Source organism: Typopeltis vanoorti, chromosome 8 (genome assembly GCF_054136105.1).
Source record: "Typopeltis vanoorti isolate ZY-2024b chromosome 8, IOZ_Tvanoo_1.0, whole genome shotgun sequence".
Lineage (NCBI taxonomy): Eukaryota > Metazoa > Arthropoda > Arachnida > Uropygi > Thelyphonidae > Typopeltis > Typopeltis vanoorti.
The window spans coordinates 29,946,763-29,967,952 of NC_143556.1; the positions used below are offsets into that span (position 1 = coordinate 29,946,763).

Genomic DNA, 21,190 nt, shown 5'->3' on the forward strand with positions numbered 1-21,190 from the left:
TCGATACTTCATGACATTTCATGCACATTGGCAAGAAAGGAATACGAAAAAATACGTAGTCGGCACGTGAAAAAATACGAAAACCTGACAAAGACTTCTACTTCTGTACCCCAGCCACCACTTAACACAGTAGTCAACCTCTCGTTGGCAGTTTTAAAGCCTGAAGCACTCACCGCACTTTCACGTGGTCACAATTTCGCCCTAGCTCCTAAAAGGATACCTGCTGAAGAAATCATGATCCAAATAGAGCGTGGAATTCGCAACCTGCCTAACCACATCGCCAACATCGTGAGACTGGATGTAGTCGGTGTTCTCACTAAAGCCAAACCTCCAAAATCCAACTTATCCAAAAACGAATATACAGCCCTACAAGAATTAAAAAACAAAAAAAAAAGTAATCACCAAAGCTGATAAGGGAAGCGCCACTGTGGTACTTAACCAAAAAGACTACAAAGGTAAGCTAAATTCTTTAATACAAGACCGTACTACTTACCTCCCCATTGAATATAATCCGACCAACTCTCAGATTAGAACTATCCACAGTCTCCTTAAGAAAGTCACTTCTTGGCCTGTGGAAGTCACCAACAAACTTAAATTATAACTCTAGACCCCCCCCCGATTATATGGACTCCCAAAAATACATAAACAAAATGTGCCATTACGTCCCATAGTGAATGGCATTGATTCCCCCACATATAAATTAGCCAAACATTTAGCCAAAACGCTCACACACTACACTGGCAACACACCATCACACATAAAAAACTTGGCCCACTTTAAAGCCAGTATAGAAAACCTCACACTCCAACACACTGACATAATGGTCAGTTTTGACGTCTCCTCCCTATTCACTAATGTCCCACTCAAAGAAACCTTTGAGCTCATTCAAGCCAAGTTTCCTCCCGGTATCTCAGCTCTATTTCAGTTCACAATGAACTCAGGCTATTTCGTTTGGCAAGGAAAGTTCTACAAACAGATAGAGGGGACAGCCATGGGTTCACCACTTTCCCCACCCTTGGCCAATTTCTTTATGGAGACATTTGAAGAGAAAGCCTTAAACTCCGCCCCACAAAAACCCACTATTTGGCTTCGTTATGTGGATGATGTGTTTGCTATTTGGCCACATGGCTCAGATACACTCCACTCCTTCCTAACACACTTAAACAACCAACATCCCAGAGTCCAGTTCACCTTAGAAAAAGAGGAAAACAACACCCTCCCCTTCCTAGACACTTTAATCACCCGCCAGCTTGATGGATCTTTGGTTTTCTCTGTTTACAGAAAACCCACCCACACTGGCAGATACATTCACCAGCAATCCCCCCCCCCCTCACAACAATATGGGGTGATAAAAACACTATATAACAGGGCAAAATTAATCTGCTCAGATGACAAGGCCCTGACTATGAAACTAAACCACATCCTCAACACTTTCTTAGCCAATGGCTACAACCCCCAAAAAATCCAAAAAATACTAAAACCTGTAAACCACAACCCCCCTCCACAATAAAGACTACACCAAGTCTATCACTATCCCCTACATCCAGGGCACCTCTGAAAAAATAACTAATATCCTCAAAAAATATGACCTTACTTCCTGTTACAGACCATATAAAAAGTTGGCATCCCTTATCCGCTCTACCAAAGACCAACCACTTCCCCTAGACCTACCTGGTGTATACCAGGTCCCTTGCAGCTGCAAATTGTCCTACTTTGACCAAACAGGTAGAACAACAAATATCAGGATTTCAGAACACCAAGACTACATCCGTTTTCACCAGTACAGCCGCTCTGGACTGGCAGACCATGCCTTAGATACCCACCATAAAATTCGTTGGAAGAAGACAAAAATAATCCATCGCAGCAAGTTTAAATACGAAAGACTATTCAAAGAATCTTCAGCAGCTCTAAAAAACGTTCCTAACCTCAACAAATTTGGGTGCATGAAACTGCCCCAAATTTGGGAGACTTTCATTTTGAGAACTTCAGCCCAACTGCCAAGACTACCAAATTAGCCCGCAAGAGGGCACCATTAGGACTTTAGGAACAAAATTAGTTCTTATTTTCTTTCTCATTTGCTTTGTTAGTTCCTTAGTGCACATACCATATCTTTATGTTCCCGAAGATGGCAATGTGACATTGCCGAAATATAGAAGTGATTCATTAAAGTTATCTTTAATTAATTTACTTTATATGCGTTGTCAATTCCGTAAATTAATTACCAGTTATCACAGTGTTTGTATATCAGAATTGAAATCTTAGTCAGAAGAAACCCACTGAGATTCACACGTTTTACATCAAGTTTGAACATCTCACATCTATGATAGTTAGCAGACATTAAAGATGATCCAAGAAGCGGCAGGCTGTTTACATCTATGGATGATAATATCAGTGGTTATCAGCATCCTGTTTGAAGAAGATCAGCCCAAAACGTGAGGTAACTGCAAATGTAGCAACAATTTTGAAGTTGCTGCCACTTGGGGGGCACAGATCAGCTGAAAGATGAGAAAGCAGCTTACAAGGATTGCAGAATTGTTGCATCATTATAAAACAATTGTTACCATAGATGAAATGGATATGAGATATCATTATGTTGGCTTATGACAAGAATGACGTGATTGGCAATGCACAGAGTCCCTGTGGGATCAACTTGATTACGCTAAATAAGATTTTCTGCAAGATATTTTTTGCCTAAGTGTTCACAGCAGGAGACTTGCTATGTTTTCACCTGGAATCCTGATTTTGCATGACAATGTGAAGCCACGTGTTTCACATGAAGAACTGATCATGTGGAAAAATATCAAGAAATATATCATCACTCCTCTCCAACATACAGTCCTGACATTAGCCTTTCAGAGTTTGATCTGTTCCTTGAATTTAAAGAGCCGCTGTGGGATATTCTTGATTACCATTGCCACGGTATCAACTGAAGTGACCCAGCTTAACAAATATATTGACAAGAAAAAAAAGTATGCTGGCAAGAATACAAGACTTCAGACAATGAGCAGCAGTGATGCCTTATCACTGCTGTGCACAGATATTTGATATAAATCATATCAAAGGCCTCTAAATGTATTTTATTAAATGAAAGTGTGCTTTAACTGCAGAACTTTTGAAATTGCATCTGTAGGATGGACATAATTTTGGAGCATAAGTTTTAATCACAGTAGATGAATTCCATCAGGACTTGTTGATATCTAATTATTCAACTCTGTGTTTATGACAGAAGACCAGAATAGAGGAGACCTGTGATGAATAGTTCTTGATAAAATGCAGAGGGTACTTTCTTTGATTAATGCTATAATAGTACCATGTGAATGTGAGACAGGTGGAAACACAAATGGACAGAAGTTTTCTAGTTGCCTTAGTATGGAACTTGGATGACTTGACTACCATTTGAAGACGAGATAGGATTTCTGCACTTAGCCTATTCTGAATCTGATTTGTATTTGATGATATTTTATATATATATATATATATATATATATATATATATATATATATATATATATCTACCGCATGCTGCTGTTGTTTAGGATGAGTGGGATGCTGGAGTTTGTTTCAAGCCACCTGCAATATGTTGAATTCTTTTCTTGGACCTCCTTTGCACACTTGTTGGAAAATGAACTTTTGGGTAGCATAGGTTGAAGATCCTCATTCCCATGAGAATTGTTTCAATTATTTGGTTTGAGCAAGTGCATTGATCAGGAGCAGTGAAACAGTAATCCGGCCATGAAAAGGAGTGGTGGTCATCATGGAAATACATTGATGCCAGTTTTCCTCTTTTTAACTCCGACTTTGACCTTAACCAAGTCTACTTTCCGGCAGAATGCTCTTCATCTAGCCACTCTCTCATTTCATTTGGAATTATAAACGTGGCAAATAGGATGACATCCCATTTGACACTTTTCATTCCAAAGGACATCTAGATGTGAGACAGGCGGAAACAGATTTCACTCTTCATTTTTTAATTCACTGTATGACTTAGTCACAGTCAGAGTTAACAATAGGAGAGCTGACATCTGTAGCATATTTGAGGAGAGTGGCAAAGATTGTGGAGTATTCCAGGTGGCTGTAGAAGATTTCTTTTGACAACAAATATCTCTGTTTCCCACATTTTTCTCAAAAATTTGACTAATTAGAACATATCTTATTTTTGTAAAGAATTTAGCTACAAATGAAATGCTAAGATACCTGAGTATTTATATTGTCAATAGAGAAGTAAAGGAAGCTAAAAAAAAATTGTTAAATGTACTACCACAGTTGCAATATCTGGCATTCCTTGCTGGAATGCTAGATACTCAACAATTTGCTTATTTGAATTTTAGAGAAATTTACAGCAGCTTAGAACTTAATTATTAGCTTTGATTAATGGTTATTTCAAATTCTATATTGTCAAAATATAGATTTTGAAATACTGACTGATATAAGATGAGTTTAGATCAAATTATTATCCATGTTCATAATTTGATTTTGTTGTTCTTTCCCTTATGCTAGAAGTTAACAAATAAGATACCAAAGTTCTTATTTTATACCTTGTGTTAGTATAAGAGCTCTTGTAAGTAACCATGTATACAAAGTATAATGTTTTAAATAATGACTTTACACATCTAAGAGAAAACTATCTTGATGTTTTTCCTGGATTCTAATCATAACAGAACAGCCAGTCTGTCCAAAGTATCAAAGATAACAAGAACAGGGAGGGTATTTGATAAATATCGGGCAAGGATAGAGATAATGTATCTTTGATAGGTGGTAAGAAAGATGACAATTTTTGGGCTGGTTTGAAGCTGGTATACAGGTTATATCTGGGAAGAGTCCTTGCTGTTTGTTCAGATGTTCCTTTAAGCTAGGGATGCGGATCCTTTTAACATCAGATCACAACCTGGGAGAGGGATGATAATTATCAATTATTTTCTTTATTAAGATTTCATTGTATCTGTTAATTAGATTAGATTAATCAAAATCCAGGAACATAAAGACTAAGATTTTTAGAATCTGAAGGTTCAGGTCTTGTTTCTCATGCCATCGATACTAGATATATTTCACTGGTACTATAGCAAGATGCTACACTATAGTAGGTTCAAATTTGATTGTTTGTTTTTTGGATTGTGTGAAGCCATATACCACCATCCTAATCTTAATTGGACAAAACTGGACGAAAATTGTTGATTGGAAGTTAGTAACGATATAAGTTTTCATGTAGTACTATCATAATATCCTCCCCTTGAGGGTACATGTCAGGAATTTGATTATGATGATAGCTATACCCACTTCTCTGAACTCTAATAGCTCTGAATGAGATGTGATATTATATGCATGCTGTATGACTTGTTCTTTTATTCATAATTTAAATGTTACAAATTCTTCTACCTTCTCCTGAATGAAGATCATGACATATCGAGTGAAATATATACGAGTAATAAATTCTATTTAGTTTTCTCTTATATGTGTGAGGCTGTTATTTAAAACATTATACTATGTCTAACAGACATCTCTATCAAACATCTAATAACTATGCATGTTCTTTTATATATTATTACTAAAATCAGCTCTTATACTAACACATCATATGTTCACTGGGCATCCACAGATGCCGTATGGTCATTCCGATGTTCGGTGATGTGCTACACCAGCCCTCGGCACATAGTCCTATTGTATGCTTTTATAGAGGCTTCAGCTCTCTAAGATCAGTCACTCCACACACACACACACACACACACACACACACACACACACACACACACACACACACACACACACACACACACACACACACACACACAATCCATCCATCCATCTCATCGACGGTCTACACTTCCTGTTTTTCCAGGAACTTTACCTTCTATTACGGTTCTGAGAAGTCCTCCTTCCATCCTTTCAATGTGTCCAAAATATTTTAACTTTCCTCTATCAATATCCTTAAGGAGCTTTAAAGTTCTACAATCTTTTCTAACACTCATTCACATGCTACACTACATCTCAAAAGTCCTTTTTTTTATCTGACTTCTTTAGGTTCCAAGTTTCACATCCATAAGTCGCTGTTGGAAAAACAACTGCATCCAAAATCCTCGATTTTGTTCCCATGGAGATAGATCCATCCTTCTAGATTTTAGACAAGTCTTTGACTTATTTTAGCAATTCCTAACCTTTTTCTGGCATCCTCTGAACAGCAATTCTTTGCATTAATAATGGGTCCCAGGTGCTCAAACTTGCTGGCTTCCTCAATTCTTTCTCCATTAAGGGACACTTGTTTCAATCACTTCCCTGTTTGTATTTCCTTTGAGAACCATAATTGCTGTCTTGCTAGGATTGAGTTAAAGTCCTCTGTTATTACTGATCTTGTTAACTTTATCAAGAATTTGTCCTAGTTCTTCCTTGTCATTACAGTATCATCAGCATACCTCAGATTGATGTTAAAGATACCAAGCTATTTTAAACCTGGTTTTGCTCCTTTTCCCAAGTAAGCAAACAGACAAATAAGTCAAGTTTGCGCCTGCACGTAATGCAAGTCTAGCTGACCCTGCAGGTAGTGCAAGACTAAGGTAACTCATGGTAAAAGTAGAATAAGCTCTGATTACTATTCTTAATATTTACCCTTAATGCAAAGCCCATCTCCTTGAGGGGATATATGATGCTATGCATTAAAGGCAAGGGGCCACTACCCAGACCGGTTTCGACCTTTATTGAGGTCTCATCAGCGGGAGCCAGGCTTAGAAATACCAAGGTTAAGTAATACAGAGCTTATAAGTATTTTACCAAAACAAGTTACCATAAGGTGCTTTGACCCTTATTAAATAAAAATCTCAGGATGAGAGATAGATGTAGAAAGTTTTTTACCTAGGGTATAATATATGTTAAAGATGCCAAGCTATTTTAAACCTGGTTTTACTCCATTTCCCAAGTAAGCAAACTTTGCGGGTCACCTAGACTTGCACTGTATGCAGGCGCAAACTTGACTTATTTGTCTGTTTGCTTACTTGGGAAATGGAGTAAAACCAGGTTTAAAATAGCTTGGTATCTTTAACATTTATTATACCCAAGGTAAAATACTTTCTACATACCTCAGATTATTGATCAATATACCACCTATCCTAATTCCTGTCTTGGGCTTATCCAGTGCTTCACTAACACAAGGGGAATATAAAATGAAAACTTTGGTATAACTTTCTTTGTTAATCTCTAGCATAAAAGAAACAATAAGAAAAAAAAAATCAAATTTTGAACTTGAATAATAATTTGATCTAAAATTCTGTGCCTTGCCTGTTTAAATCATCTTTATTAGCGTGCTGTTTAAGAAAAATATGTGGTTATTATTAGTTCTCATTGGCTTTTGGATATCAGAATGGTTATGCTTTACTCCTTTTCTGTATGGTAATGCTTTTCTGCCTGTTATATAAATGCTATTTCTGTTCAGTAGTCCTGGGTCATGTTCTTTAAGACTTACTGTAGTAAACCATATCTGGATGAGATCTATTTTTACTAGGTAACTGAAGCACTAATAGGCAAGACATTTAATTGGTTATTGACAGCTATCCACGTTATACTTTGATAATAACACATAATTAGTGACATGTTAAAGTTAATAATTATCACTTCTAACATGTAAATTTATTCACACAACTTGAAATCTGCATTTGGCTTTACTAACAAAGCACATATATAAGCATATGCTGTATTCTGAAAACTAATATGGTTAAAGAGCATTTATTTCCCTTTTTTTTTTCCATTTTTCCCTTACATGTTGGACTCGTTGTCCTTTCGTGGATTCTATGAAATTTAGTACTTTTATTGGGTTACAGGTCCCCATTAATAAATTAATGTGGACCTGAGTCTCAGCATTAAGGCTTAATGAAAGACAATTTGCTAATAGTGGGTAGCAGGAATTTGAGACCTACCTTCCTTTAATTCATTAACGATTTATGGGCATCCTTTCCTTTAGTGTTATACGGTGATCAGCATTCATTTTTAGACAAATTATGGACTCTACAACCATATTATAAATAACTATTTTAATTTTCCGACATTTCGACCTTCATATTAAGGTCATCATCTGGAGTATACACATATATACAAAGACAAACTGAATTACATTTCACGCGGTATGTTAAAGAGACAATGATTTGATCAATGGTTATTCTACTGGCATGACCTCTAGTGAAAATAAAGTAAATTAATTAAAAAAAAACTACATCAAAGCTATATTCTATTTAAGATAACATCAGAGAAACATTCTTTCATATAGATAGTTTTATTACAGTAACAACTGTGTCCTATTTAACATGACAGTTGTTATATTAGATTTAAGATTCTGGATTACCTATGGTCCTATTTATAGTTAACTCTTAGGGAGAAAGGTTAAGTGGGTAGTATATGTGCTTTACATATTCTTTGGATTTTTAGACCATCATTATTGTTAAAATTAGGGTTGTTGATAAGAATCTCACAGGTTTCTTAAATTTATGTTCATACCATGCTTTGGTGTTATGTAAACAGCAGGTGCTTTTCCAGTCAATTTATGTAAAGTGTTCAGAGCATGATCAGAATGGCCGGCTTCACCATAGTTATTATATTTAATGTGTGGTTTATGTTCCTTTTGTCTGATAGGAATTGTGCATCCTGTTTTCCCTATATAGGGTAGATTACAGGTGCAATAAATATGATATACTCTAGGGTGGACCAGCAGAGGGAGTGGGTCTTTGGATGAGTTGAGTAAGCGCTTTCATTTTGCAGGAGGTTTAAAGGTGGCTTTAAGGTTGTATTTATGTAGTATTCTGTTTATTTTATCTGATGTCCCTTTAATGTATTGAATGGTTACAGTTTTATTGTAGTCTAGTTTAATCTTTGTTTTTAAGTGAGGTCTTGTAGAGAATTTTGTTGATAGTATTTTGGCTGTAACCATTTTTTAGGAAAGTATTGCTGATAACTTTAAATTCATCTTTAAGTGCTTGTTAATTGGAGCAAATTTTCAAAGCCCTGTTTTTTAGAGTATTAATGAGACCTAGTTTTTGTGTTGGGTGGTGGTATGAGTTTATGTGTATATATTGGCCAGTATCTGTCAGTTTCCAGTAAACAAGTTATCTAGTGTATCTGTGTGACAAGTGTATCTAGAAACAGAAGTATGTTCTGCTTTTCAATTTCAATTGTGAACTGCGTTTATGTTGTTTGTTTAGGTGGCTGAGGAAAGTGTCTAACGTCTGGCAGCCATGGGGCCAGATAGCAAAAATCGGCAACGTATCTAAGCCAGACTTTGCATTTTAAAGGAGAGGAATCTAGAGCACATCTCAAAATATGCCATGGGGGGGGGGGGGGGGAATAATGGTGAGCCCATGGCTGTGACTTCTTTAGTATTTTTTTAAAATTAATTTATTTTATTTTTCTTTATTTATTTTCACTAGAGGCATGCCAGTAGAATCACCGTTGATCAAATCATTGTCTCTTTAGCATACTGTGTGAAATGTAATTCAGCTTGTCTTTGTATATGTGTGTATACTCCAGATGATGACCTTGATATGAAGGTCTAAACATCGTGAAATTAAAATAGTTATTTATAACACAGTTGTAGAGTCCATAATTTGTCTAAAATGAATTGATGGGCATGTTCTGATTGCATTCTAGCTAATTTAAAATCATGTTTTATTTGATCAAACCAGGTATAAGAGAGGTTTTATGAAGATGCATTGCCATGTTGTTATTATTATTATTACACCCGTAGAGTCAGCTGACTCATCATGTAAGGTTCATTCAACTGACAACATATTTATCATATAGAATCTTAAAATCTTTAACACTCCTTGCATTAACAACACATTCTGGTAGTGCATTCCATTCACTGACAATTCTCCATTTAAAAAATCTACACCTCATACCCCTCTTCATCACACTTTTACATAACTTCCTGGGATGACCTCTAGTTCTTCCCCCTCTTACCTTTTACTCTTTTTATAATCCCTCTGGATTAATCTGATAAAATCTTCTCACTAACTTAAATGTCTCTATCATGTCACCTCTCTTCCTCCTATCCATCAAACTCTGCAATCCACATTTCTTCAACCTCTCTCTATAGCCAGCATTCTAAAATCCCGATATTGTCATAGTCACTCTCCTCTGGACCCTCTCCAATGTCTCCACATCACATTGAAAACTAGGTGACCAGATCTGAGCACAATAGTCCAAGTGTAGCTTGACCAGTGCCTTATACAGTGGCACAACCACTTATCCCTGCATGTTAGTGTACTTCTTATCATAGCAGTACTACAATGTGCAGCCTTTGCAACACTAGCAATATGCCCTCTAAACTTCAGTCTACTGTCAACAATCACTCCCAAATCTCTAGTCTCATCCACTTCCTGCAGTACAGCACCATTGATATAGTACACAGCCTTATATTTCTGCACTTCAAAATGCAACACCTTGCACTTATTGATATTAAAACTACAACCCCCCTCTTTGGTCCAAGTAAAAAGTCTGTTCAAATCTTCCTGAAGGGAATTGACATCAGCAGTGTTACTTATAATTCTTCCCAACTTTGCATCATCAGCAAATAACTGAAGATCCCCAGTCAGTTCACATGACATATTGTTTACAAACAAGTTAAACAACAGGGACCAAAGAACAGAACCCTGAGGCACGCCATTGGTTACCTTTCTTTTTTGAGACACTGATCTATCAGACACAACCTACTGGTATCGTTCAGAAAGCCAATCTCTGATCCATCTAACCAATATACTATTTATTCCTATCCTCTACAGCTACTACATCAACTTATCATGTGGTAATCTATCAAACACTTTTGAAAGTCTAAGTATATCACTGCATATGGTTCTCCCTTTCACCTTATAAAATGCAAGTAAATTACTAAAACGGGACTTACCCTTTACAAATCCATGCTGACCATCATAAAGAATGCTATGTCCATCAACCAATTCCTGTATTCTATTCCTTACCAATCTCTCCAACACTGACCAACTGCAGTTATACAGACTGGTCTATGTTTGAAGACTTGTCTTAGAACCATGCTTGTGGAGTGGTACTTTTTGCCTTCATTCCACTCCTTAGGAACCATACCCACTGCAAAGTTTTCGTTAAATAACCAGGTCAAGGGCATAGCCAACTGTAGTACACATTCCTTAAAAATACATGGTGATATGTCAACCATTCCCACAGCCTTATTCACATCTAACCCAACCAACATCTGATATACCTCTGATTCTTTCACTTCCAATTCTTCTAATACTTGCCTCTCTTCTATATATTGCAAAGAATCATTTACATCAATATGATATATGCTGATTAAATGCTCATTCAGTAATTCCACTATGTTCTTTGCATGTGTTAGTCTGCTGCCATTACTATCAAGTAATGTTAATCTGCCATAATTATTCTTTCTCTTGCTTGCCATGTAGCAGAAAAATTCTCTTGAGTTAACCTTGGCCTGACCAGCCAATCTCCTCTCATACTGTTCCTTTTCTTTCTTTACCATGCTCGTCACCTTTCTAGCCTGCACTATACTCTTCATGGATCTGATCACCACCAACTGTCTTGTACCTCCTCCATAACATTTTCTTTTCCAGCATAGCTTGCTTAATTTCACTGTTCATCCATTTCACTCCTACTCTATTTACTCGCTTAACCCTTGGTATGCAATCATGCATTGCTTTTGTCAGATACGGCCTTGTGAGTTTCCATGCATTGTCAACATCTTTTCTGCTCAGCTCATCTACCCAATGTACTGATGCTAACTGACTGCAGAGCTTCCTATAATCACCTGCTTTATACTTCCACATGTATCCATTTTTAGCAGTAACCTTTTCTTGTTTCATCACTTCCCAAACAAGTACCTCATGATCACTCTCACCAACTGGCGGCAGTGCCAACACTTCATTAATAACTACATTTGCAAAGTTATCGCCAAATCCAAAATATATTAAAGCCTCTAGTTGCTTCAATCACATGCTGCTTAAAATACTTCTCTCTCAGAAATTCCACAACATTGCTCTCCTTGTTCCCATACACTATCTCCTCCTTCTATTCTATATTCCTGTAATTAAAGTCTCCCATCAGGATCACCTTTTTACATGCCCAGCTAATTTCTTTCGACATTTCACAATCAGTATTTTCTGCATTCCCTGTGCATGCACTATCAACTTCCACACTTTGCAGACACAATTCCACTGCAATCATTAACAGCACTCCACCCCTACTCTTTTTACATTCCTATCCTACCAGAAAATTACATATATCCTTCTAATTCTATAAGAAGTGCTTAATGATCAAAGCTATATAACTGAGAGGAGACCCCCATATAGCCTTTAAAGCAATGCAGAGAACAGATCAGGGCTTCTGGCCTAATGTGCAATCCTCACCTTCTTGTGGTGCATCCTGTTAGGTATCTACCTGGTTACTGAAGGAACGAGGATGGGCTGACAATTTGGGATTTAGTCAACCAAATTGTAATCTTAATGGCTTAAACCAAATTAAAAAATGATAGTACATCATGACAGAATTCATGCCGGCTGGGGGTTTCACCTGGTTAAACAAGGCCCCCCCGTTGTTTTCACCAGGTAACCAGGGCAAATAACGAAAAGTCAGCTACTGGAACAAATCCTAAAACCCACCCCAACTGAACATCACCAGAGTTCAAGATCGGTACTATCAACATAAGAAGCCTGAATGGCAAAGAAATGGAGCTAGCTGAGGAATTAGATAAGTACCAGATCAACATAATAGGGGTGACTGAAACAAAAAAGACCAAAACTGGTGAGATCTTTCTGAGCAATAAATACAAAATGTTATATTCAGGCAATGACAATCAAGGAAAAGAAGGAGTAGCCATAGTATTCAACACAAAATACGAGGCTAATCTTCTTGAATGGCAGTCAGTCTCAAGTAGAGTAATGTGGGCAAATATGAGAATGGGGAACTGGACAATGAGACTTATTTGTGCCTATGGTCCCACAGAAGGTTCTACTAAGGTAGAAGGGGAGGAATTTTTTGAGGCTTTAGAAAAAGCAACTGACACAATGAAAAAGGAAAAGTTGGTCCTTGTTGGGGATCTAAATAGCAGAGTATTAAATGATTGTCAGACATACAAAAATATATTGGGAAAATTTGGAGAAAACAGCAAAGCTAATAATAATGGCAAATACCTGTTGGATTTCTGCTCAAAACAAGGACTGGTTATTACTAACACAATGTTCCAACATAAAAATATGGACAAATTCATCAAGAGAAGACACAAGGAATAAGAAAAGTCTCACTGACTATGTTATTGTTGATAGTGATGTTTTCTCCCTGGTGCAGGACACCAGAGTGTACACAGGATTTGAAATTGGAAGTGATCACCATTTAGTCTTGAGCAGGATAAAATTGAATTTCATATTGAAAAGAATAACATGTAAGAAAGTTTTAAAGTGAATAAAAGTTGAGCAGCTCTCAGATGTGAACTGTAGACTAAAATACACAAATATTATTAAAGAAAAAATGAAATAGTTTGAGAACAGCAACCAAACCTTGGAGATTCAGTGGCAAGCCTTGAAAAAAACACTGATTGATTCCACCAGAGAGGCATGTGGTGAGGTTGTCTGCAAGGATAGAAAAATCAGAACTCCATGGTGGACACAGGAAGTTAAAGAGGCAGTGAAGGAAAAGAAGAAATCATATCAAAAGTTCCTGGTAAATAAGTCAGCTAAAGAAAAGTTCATGGGAAGATTTGGGCAAGAACATAGAAAATAAATATCAAGAAGGTGGCAAGATATTCTGGAGATTGTTGAAGAAGCTCAGAAATGGAGGAAAGAGTGCTGTAAAAGGAATTAGAGATGATAAAAGTGACATAAAAACAGGAGAAAAGGATATCCTTGAGGTATGGAAATTCCAGATTTTTTTCAAGGTAATTTGAAAAAATTACTTTGAAAAATCGCTAAATGAAACAAGCAGTGATGACTTCACAGTGGTAAAAAACACTGACCAGGCATGCAGTCAGGAATACATATCCATACTTGAAGTAGAAAAAGTCATGGAAAGGCAGAAGTAGTAGATGATATTCGACTAGAAATGCTCAAGTATGGAGGTATAAGTGTTACATGGCTGCACTATATAGTTCAGCGGGCCTGGACAGAGGGATGAATTCCAGATGATTGGAGTAGAGCTCTCATTGTACCCATATAATGAAAAGGGAAATAAAACTGAATGTGAGAATTACAGAGGTATTTATCTACTGAGTGTTCCTGGTAAGATTTATGCAAGTATATTTGAGAAACAATTGAGAAGGACTGTGAAAGGGAAGCTTGGGAAGAACAAGCTGGATTCATGCAAAATAGAGGCTGTCAGATTTTCACTTCTCAACAAATAGTTGGGAAACCTGTGAATATAACAAAGATCTGTATTTAAGTTTTGTCGATCTGGAAAAGGCATATGACAAGGTGCCAAGAGAGAAACTATTCAAAACGCTACAGTTATGTGCAGGGCCAGTTCTAATAGGTGTGCTGGGCGTGCGTGCATGCATGCAGGCGAGCGACCAAATCTCTAGGGCGGCAGATGGAATAAATTCAATATAGCCTATAGTTAATTTGAAAATATTAGCAATGAAATAGGAACGTAACATTGTTAAAACTTATAGCAGTGCTAACTGGGAAATATCTTCTTTGGGTTTCATTCTCTATCTCTTTAAAAACCTCACTCAACAAGGAATGTTCATTCAAGCGAACCATAGTTTTGGCCTAGTTTTTTGGTACTAAAAATACATAATTGGGAAAAAAATGGAATTACAATTTTTTGTTTTTTTTTTTCTAGTACCTGTTATAAAATGTACCACCATCTTTCAGACAGACGGATGGACAGATCAGAGTTTTTTCGGAATCTGTACAGAAAGGCTTAAGTCAGTTTGGGTCATTACAACATTTATTTATTCATTCAAAAAGAGAAAAAATAATTTCTGCTCATTATTATTATTATTATTATCATTATTATTAATGTTTTTTATTATATGTTTAGATATGTCGGATAGGAAAACTAAACGTCTGTCCGGTGCTTTTTATCGCAAAAGAAAGAATGAAAGTGATTAGGAAAAATTACGACGATCCCTGCTGAAATATGTAAAGTTAGACAAAGATAACTCAACAACATCAATCACTTCAGAACCTTTTCCAGACAATAAGAAGGGCAAAATCAAAGTGGAATGTGAAAAATCAAATGAAAAGTTTGAATTTCGTTCATAACTGTGCTAGGAGGAAAGAGTCAACGCCGAAATCAAGCTGTGGAGATAATTTACAAAGTAGGCCTTCTGGTAATTGTGCTGAATTCACGACAGAATGTGATTTAGGGGATCCTTGTACCTGGCCATCTATTGTTAATAACCAGTTATTAGAACTCATAATTCATAAGGGACCTGTAACACCTCAAAATATAAACTTTATTAAAGATAAATGGAAGATCATGTTCCACGTCACAGTTTGTAATATATATTTATATATTACAAACTGTGTCTATAAATCTATATATTTTGTGCACTTTATTAGTAATTGCACCTCTAATGATTGAATCCCTATACAATGATATACGACTATCCTTTAACTCTTTCTTTGTAATATTAACTTCCTCCTCCTCATTATCATCAACCGATCTCTCCTTTAGATTTAATATCCTCTTCCAGATGTTTCATTTTGATTTTCATTTGCTCCCATTTCTAATCGCTCTAATCCATCAAGACACTTTTCACATATGTTAACGCTTTCCTCCTCGTTTACCCAAACAGTCTACAAATCTCGCATTTTTCGATGCATACATATAGCAATTCGCAATGCATCCACTGCAAAAAAAAAATCCAAGACAGAGCCAGACTTCTTTAACAGACACCTTCTGTGATGCTGACATACGTTTCTTTATGGATGCCATCTTCAGAACTGAAGTAGTACAAACAAGTAGCAAAACACAATATAAATAACAAAAAAATTTCAACACCACTGAAGGACACTTGTATCCAAATTGAAAAAATGCAGCACAATTTGCAATAAAAAGCCACACTATACACTAATTAAAAACACTTTTTTAGGACAACTCAAATCTACCATTACATTCATTAGCAACACCATGTTCGAGCACTGATGGTTCCAGTTTCATAGAATTACCAGAGTTTAAGTGCCACATAATTGTCCAAATATTTCACAATAAGACATTCAGTACATATAAAAGTATTCAAGAAACAGCAGGCATATCAACAACTGCCAATATAAACTGTTCTAAGGAGTTTACTCTGTTTCAGAGGATTTACTGTTATTTTGGATTTTGGGAAAATATTTCCATGTAGCTCCAAAATTAACAAACAATACAAAAGGTTGAGCTTTATGCACAAGATGTTGATACCTTTACCTACCTGTAAAGCTATAAATTAAATGTTTACCATTATTGATTAAATTTTATTGTTAAAAGTGACTGAAAAAAAAACATACTTAAATCCTGAATGGAAAGTATCACATATTTACTGTACTTTAAGTCATTTACTTGAAAGATTTTATTTGAATTTGTTGTACTCAATAATGAGGCTGAGAAAGTTTGATTTGAAAATGGGGAATGCAGGAAAACCAAAGAAAAGGAACAAAAATTAATTTATTTACAAAATTTAATCAGTAATGGTAAACATTTAATTTGCAGCTTTACTGGTAGATAAAGGAATCGTCATAGTTCTTCATCAGATATTAAAGCATATCTTATCAGGTGATACTGTTTGACCCTTCCAAAGTCAGTCACAGTCATGCCACTACGTAGAAATGCCGCATTATATAAATTGCGTTATGCGAGGCTCAGATCAGATAGAAAATGTAGGGTTATGTTCTGAAATCGTTTTTTTTTTTTTTTTTTTTTAAATTATATAAACAACAGTGACATACCTGATAAAAAATATTTTTATTTAATTCAGGTAATTTATGTAAGTTAAGAAAACATATAAAGTATGAAACAAATACATAGTATAAACTTATAAAAATTACAAATTGTACGTAAACTTCATTGCACATAATGCATAAATGTTTTAGGCAAAATAAAATACAGTGCATATTTTAACTATTGAGGGATCATTATCCGTAAAATAACATCCTAACTTTCTTGCCAAGTGCAATCCTTCTGCTAATTTCTTTAAACTGAATCCCTTAAAGAATTCATCACAATCAGAATCTTTGGCAGAACTTTCCCTGCCATTTGGTTCAATATCATCTATTAATTGCAGTTCCTCCTCATTTAAATCTATTTCCCCATCAATTAATTTGCTAATTTCGTTTTCAACCATATCGCAAAAGCCCTCTAAGTTGCCATTACTATAAAATAATTTTTTACATTAAAAAAAGCATTACATATTGTATATGTAACTCACCAGAAAATAAAGTGCTCAGCTTGAGATTAACACACTTATGATTTTTAATGCATTAAAACGAAGACAATTTTCAACCATGAACACTTTATATGGTAAAGAATTGACGTGCAGACATGCTAAAGGGTATTTCCTCTAATATAAATTCGTTACTTATAACTACATGCACGATTCAGGCGGGCGCAAATTTAACGAAGATAAAATTTGATTAAGTTGCGCAGTGAAAAAATATATGAAAAAATAAAGGGTTACTAGGATTTGCAGACTGCGTTATATTGCAACCATGTTGTATAAGTACTGCGTTATACGAGGGTTACCTGTACTTGACAAGAAATTATTCTTGTTTTAATTCTACATATAAGTAGAAACTAACTTAATGACTAGTCTGCTTGTATATAGAGGCTGTTGACTTCACTTGTCTTAGTATCCCTTAATGTAGAAACATTATAGGAAGAGTCACTGCTCAGATTTGTTTTGACCTTTACTAAGGTCTTGTCAGTGGCAACTAAATCTGAGAAGATACCAAGGTTAAATCAATCAATCGTACGTCTCTCATTCAGAGTATTTAATAATAAGGTCATCATCATCATGTGTATCAAGGAGGCTTAGCATGGCCTGTTCCGGCCTTAGAAGTTCGTTTAAGAGGACATCCTGGTTTTCTTTTTCCTAATGACTTGTACTTTAAGGCTTGTTTTGGTAATCTTTCTGTTTTCATTCTTTGAACATGTTCCATCCATTTATGTTTATATTTTTTAATTTTTTCTATTACTGGTTCTTGGTTTAATTCTTTCATAATATCTTCATTTCTTTTGTGATCAAATAGGGTATACTTTGCAGTTTTTCTCATAAACTTCATTTCTGCTGTTGTTAATCTTTGTCTTTTTTGTTTTATTGTCCAGATTTCACTTCCATACATTAAGACTGGTAGGGCTAATGTATTGTATACTTTTAGCCTGGTTTGTTTTTGAACTAGGTTTGGTTTAAATATAGAGTTAATTACACGTGTTATTTTTAAATATTTTGCAATTTTTACGTTTATATCTTTTTCGTTTTCATATGTGATCATACATCCTAGGTAGTTAAATGAATTCACCTGTTCTAAGATCTTGTTATCTATTACTATTTTAGTTCTTGCTGGATCTTGTCCTTTAAAGGCCATAGTTTTTGATTTTTCTGTTGATATTATCATACCATATCTCGTTTAGATCTAAAATAGCTTTCTAAATTATCTTCAGAATTTGTAATTATTATTTGGTCGTCGGCAAAGAGGAGAGTGTTTAAGTTAACTGTAGGAGAAAGTTTAATTCCTTGATGTAAATTTTTATTCCATTTTATTATTATTTCATTTAAGTAGATATTAAAAAGAGTTGCTGTGAGGGGACATCTCTGTCGGACCCCTTGGTTTATCTCTCTCGTATATGATAGCACGTGATTTAATCTTATTTGTATTTGATTATTTTCATATATACTTGTGATAGCTTTTAGGATATTATTTGGTATTTGTCTTTCTTTTAATATGTTAAATAATGTTTCTTTTAACGTTGTCAAATGCTTTTTCAAAGTCAATAAATGCAATATGTGTTTCTAAATTGTATTCTCTTCTTTTCTCTATTATTAATTTTAGGCAAAAGGCCAGGTCTATACTTGATCGTCCTTTTCTAAATCCATTCTGTACTTCTAGAATAAAGTTTTTGGAATATTTCATTAGTTTGTTATTTAAGATTCTGCTATATATTTTGTGACAGAAATTTAGTATACTGATACCTCTATAGTTTTTAGGGTCATCTCTGTTACCTTTTTTAAAGATAGGATCATTTTGTTTATGTTTTTTGGGTCTGGCTTCCACCAATGAGACCTGAATAAGGATTGAAACTGATGTAGTTAGTGACCTTTTCCCATAATGTTTTTGCACTAAGAAGTAGTCATAGAGTTATTTCATGCTTATGCTTACTCTTGGGCATAGAATTAAAACCAGATTATAACTTTTTGTCAAGTGTTATATATATATTATAACGAAGCGGAATAACTTTCTGTGGTGAATAGGCTGCAGATCAAGAGTGAGATGCTAGTCAAAATTGGCAACAGGCTGTTTACTTCTCAGCAGAGTTGGTTATACCATCCCTGTAAAATGTAGCTAGTTTTAATAACAATAAAGTTGTCCAAAATGTTAATGTACATGAAGAATTTTTGAACTCTGGCACCATTCTCCTTCAGACTTTTTATTGGGATGAGAAATTGCAGTAGATAATTGTTCTTTGACTATTCTCCATGCCAAATTTTGTCTTCATACTCAATCATTTCAGAGAACATCATTTAGTGTAAATGTTTCTTTGCATAGCCTTAAATTTCTCTTGTAGAGCTCTGTAGAGTTGCTGCGAAAATTCAAGGTGATATTTTAAGTGGATGCACTTTCTGTAAGTGCAGGAAGAGTTCTTTAATCTACAAAAAAAGTTGTCCCATGAGATTCTTTGTTATAATTCCAAACAGCTCAAGCTAACCCAGCTTGATATTCCATACTACTTTACAAGAGTATTCACATGCCTTTGAGAATATGATGTGTGCACTATTATATATCCAGCATATAGATTAACAGTATCATTTAGGGTATACTATTTTGCTTTTAGGTAAAGATTCAAGGTCAGAATGCTGAAATGCTTAGAGCTGCATGTGAGCAATTCCTTGGTAAATCAGAAGATGAAATAATGCACATTTCTAGAGAAACACTTGAAGGACACCAGAGAGCAATTATGGGTACTATGTCAGTTGAAGTAAGTTAATTTTATTATTATTATTACTACTACTACTACTTAGTACTTTAAAGCTCCATGACTTCCAGAAAGTCACTCCATTTACTCAAACTTACCCACTACTTCTATTAAATGTATTTTATCTCTTAATTTGATATTTTCATAATTGATATATTTGTATTGTATAATCAAAGCAATTAGGAGAAAAACTTTTGTCATCTCTGCTGCAAAACAGTGTCTGGGAAATGCATAACAATGATGTGCACACAGGCACTGGGTAAATGAGGTTGAAGAAAGGCAGCCAAACCTGGGCCTAGAGTCCTAAATGACACCCCCCCCTCCTTTGTGGGCCTAAATTGGGTCGTCTTGGCCATTGGGCTGAAGATCTTAGGATGAATGCTTCCCAAATTTGTTGAGGTTTGGAAAGTTTCTTAGGATGCTGGCAGATTACAGCAGTAGTCTCTCATATTTGTATTTGCTGTAGTGAAGTAGAGTGGCCTTCTTCCTGCATATCCGGTGGTGGGTGTGTAGAGCATGGTCAGCGAATCCACAGTAGCTGTAATGGTGGTGGAACCAAATGTAGTCCAGGAGTTCTGAAATTTTGATGTTGCTGTTCTACCTGTGTGGTAGTAGTAGTAGGACAATTTGCAACTGCAAGTAACTTGATAAACCCTGGCTGGTTTTTTGGTAGAGCAGATTAGGGATGCCAATTTTTTACATGGCCTTTTTTTTACATGATTTTAAAATAACATGGTTTAGAAAACAAAAGCAATTCTATTTTTACATGGTATATTTGATTTTGCATGGTTAAAATGGTGCTTATTTTTAAAATTTCTGTTTGAATTCTGTACTGTTAAAAAGGGTATTTCCATTATAATTATCATTTCCTATAATGGTATATATGTACTTACACGTGAATTTTGGGGAGCTCCCTTGATGTTTTAAATATCAGGGATTACTTGACGCTACAGAATGTAGACAATTGTGTAGACAAAAAAAAAAAAATGCCAAGTAGAACTTATATAGCGAAATCATGATTCTTAGCTGCTTTAAAGCAAGCTAAGGATCATGTGACTCTATTATT

At 35.4% G+C, this 21,190-nt stretch overlaps 1 protein-coding gene across 1 annotated transcript in view; it reads left to right on the plus strand.

Moving 5' to 3' along the window:
- The window catches only part of LOC150103898 (flotillin-1-like), a 217,181-nt gene that overhangs the window by 60,446 nt on the left and 135,545 nt on the right, over positions 1–21,190 (plus strand). The window contains exon 4 of the mRNA XM_090397170.1: positions 19,984–20,127. Within this exon, the coding sequence (XP_090253296.1) occupies positions 19,984–20,127 (144 nt within the window). The remainder of the gene's footprint in view (positions 1–19,983; positions 20,128–21,190) is intronic.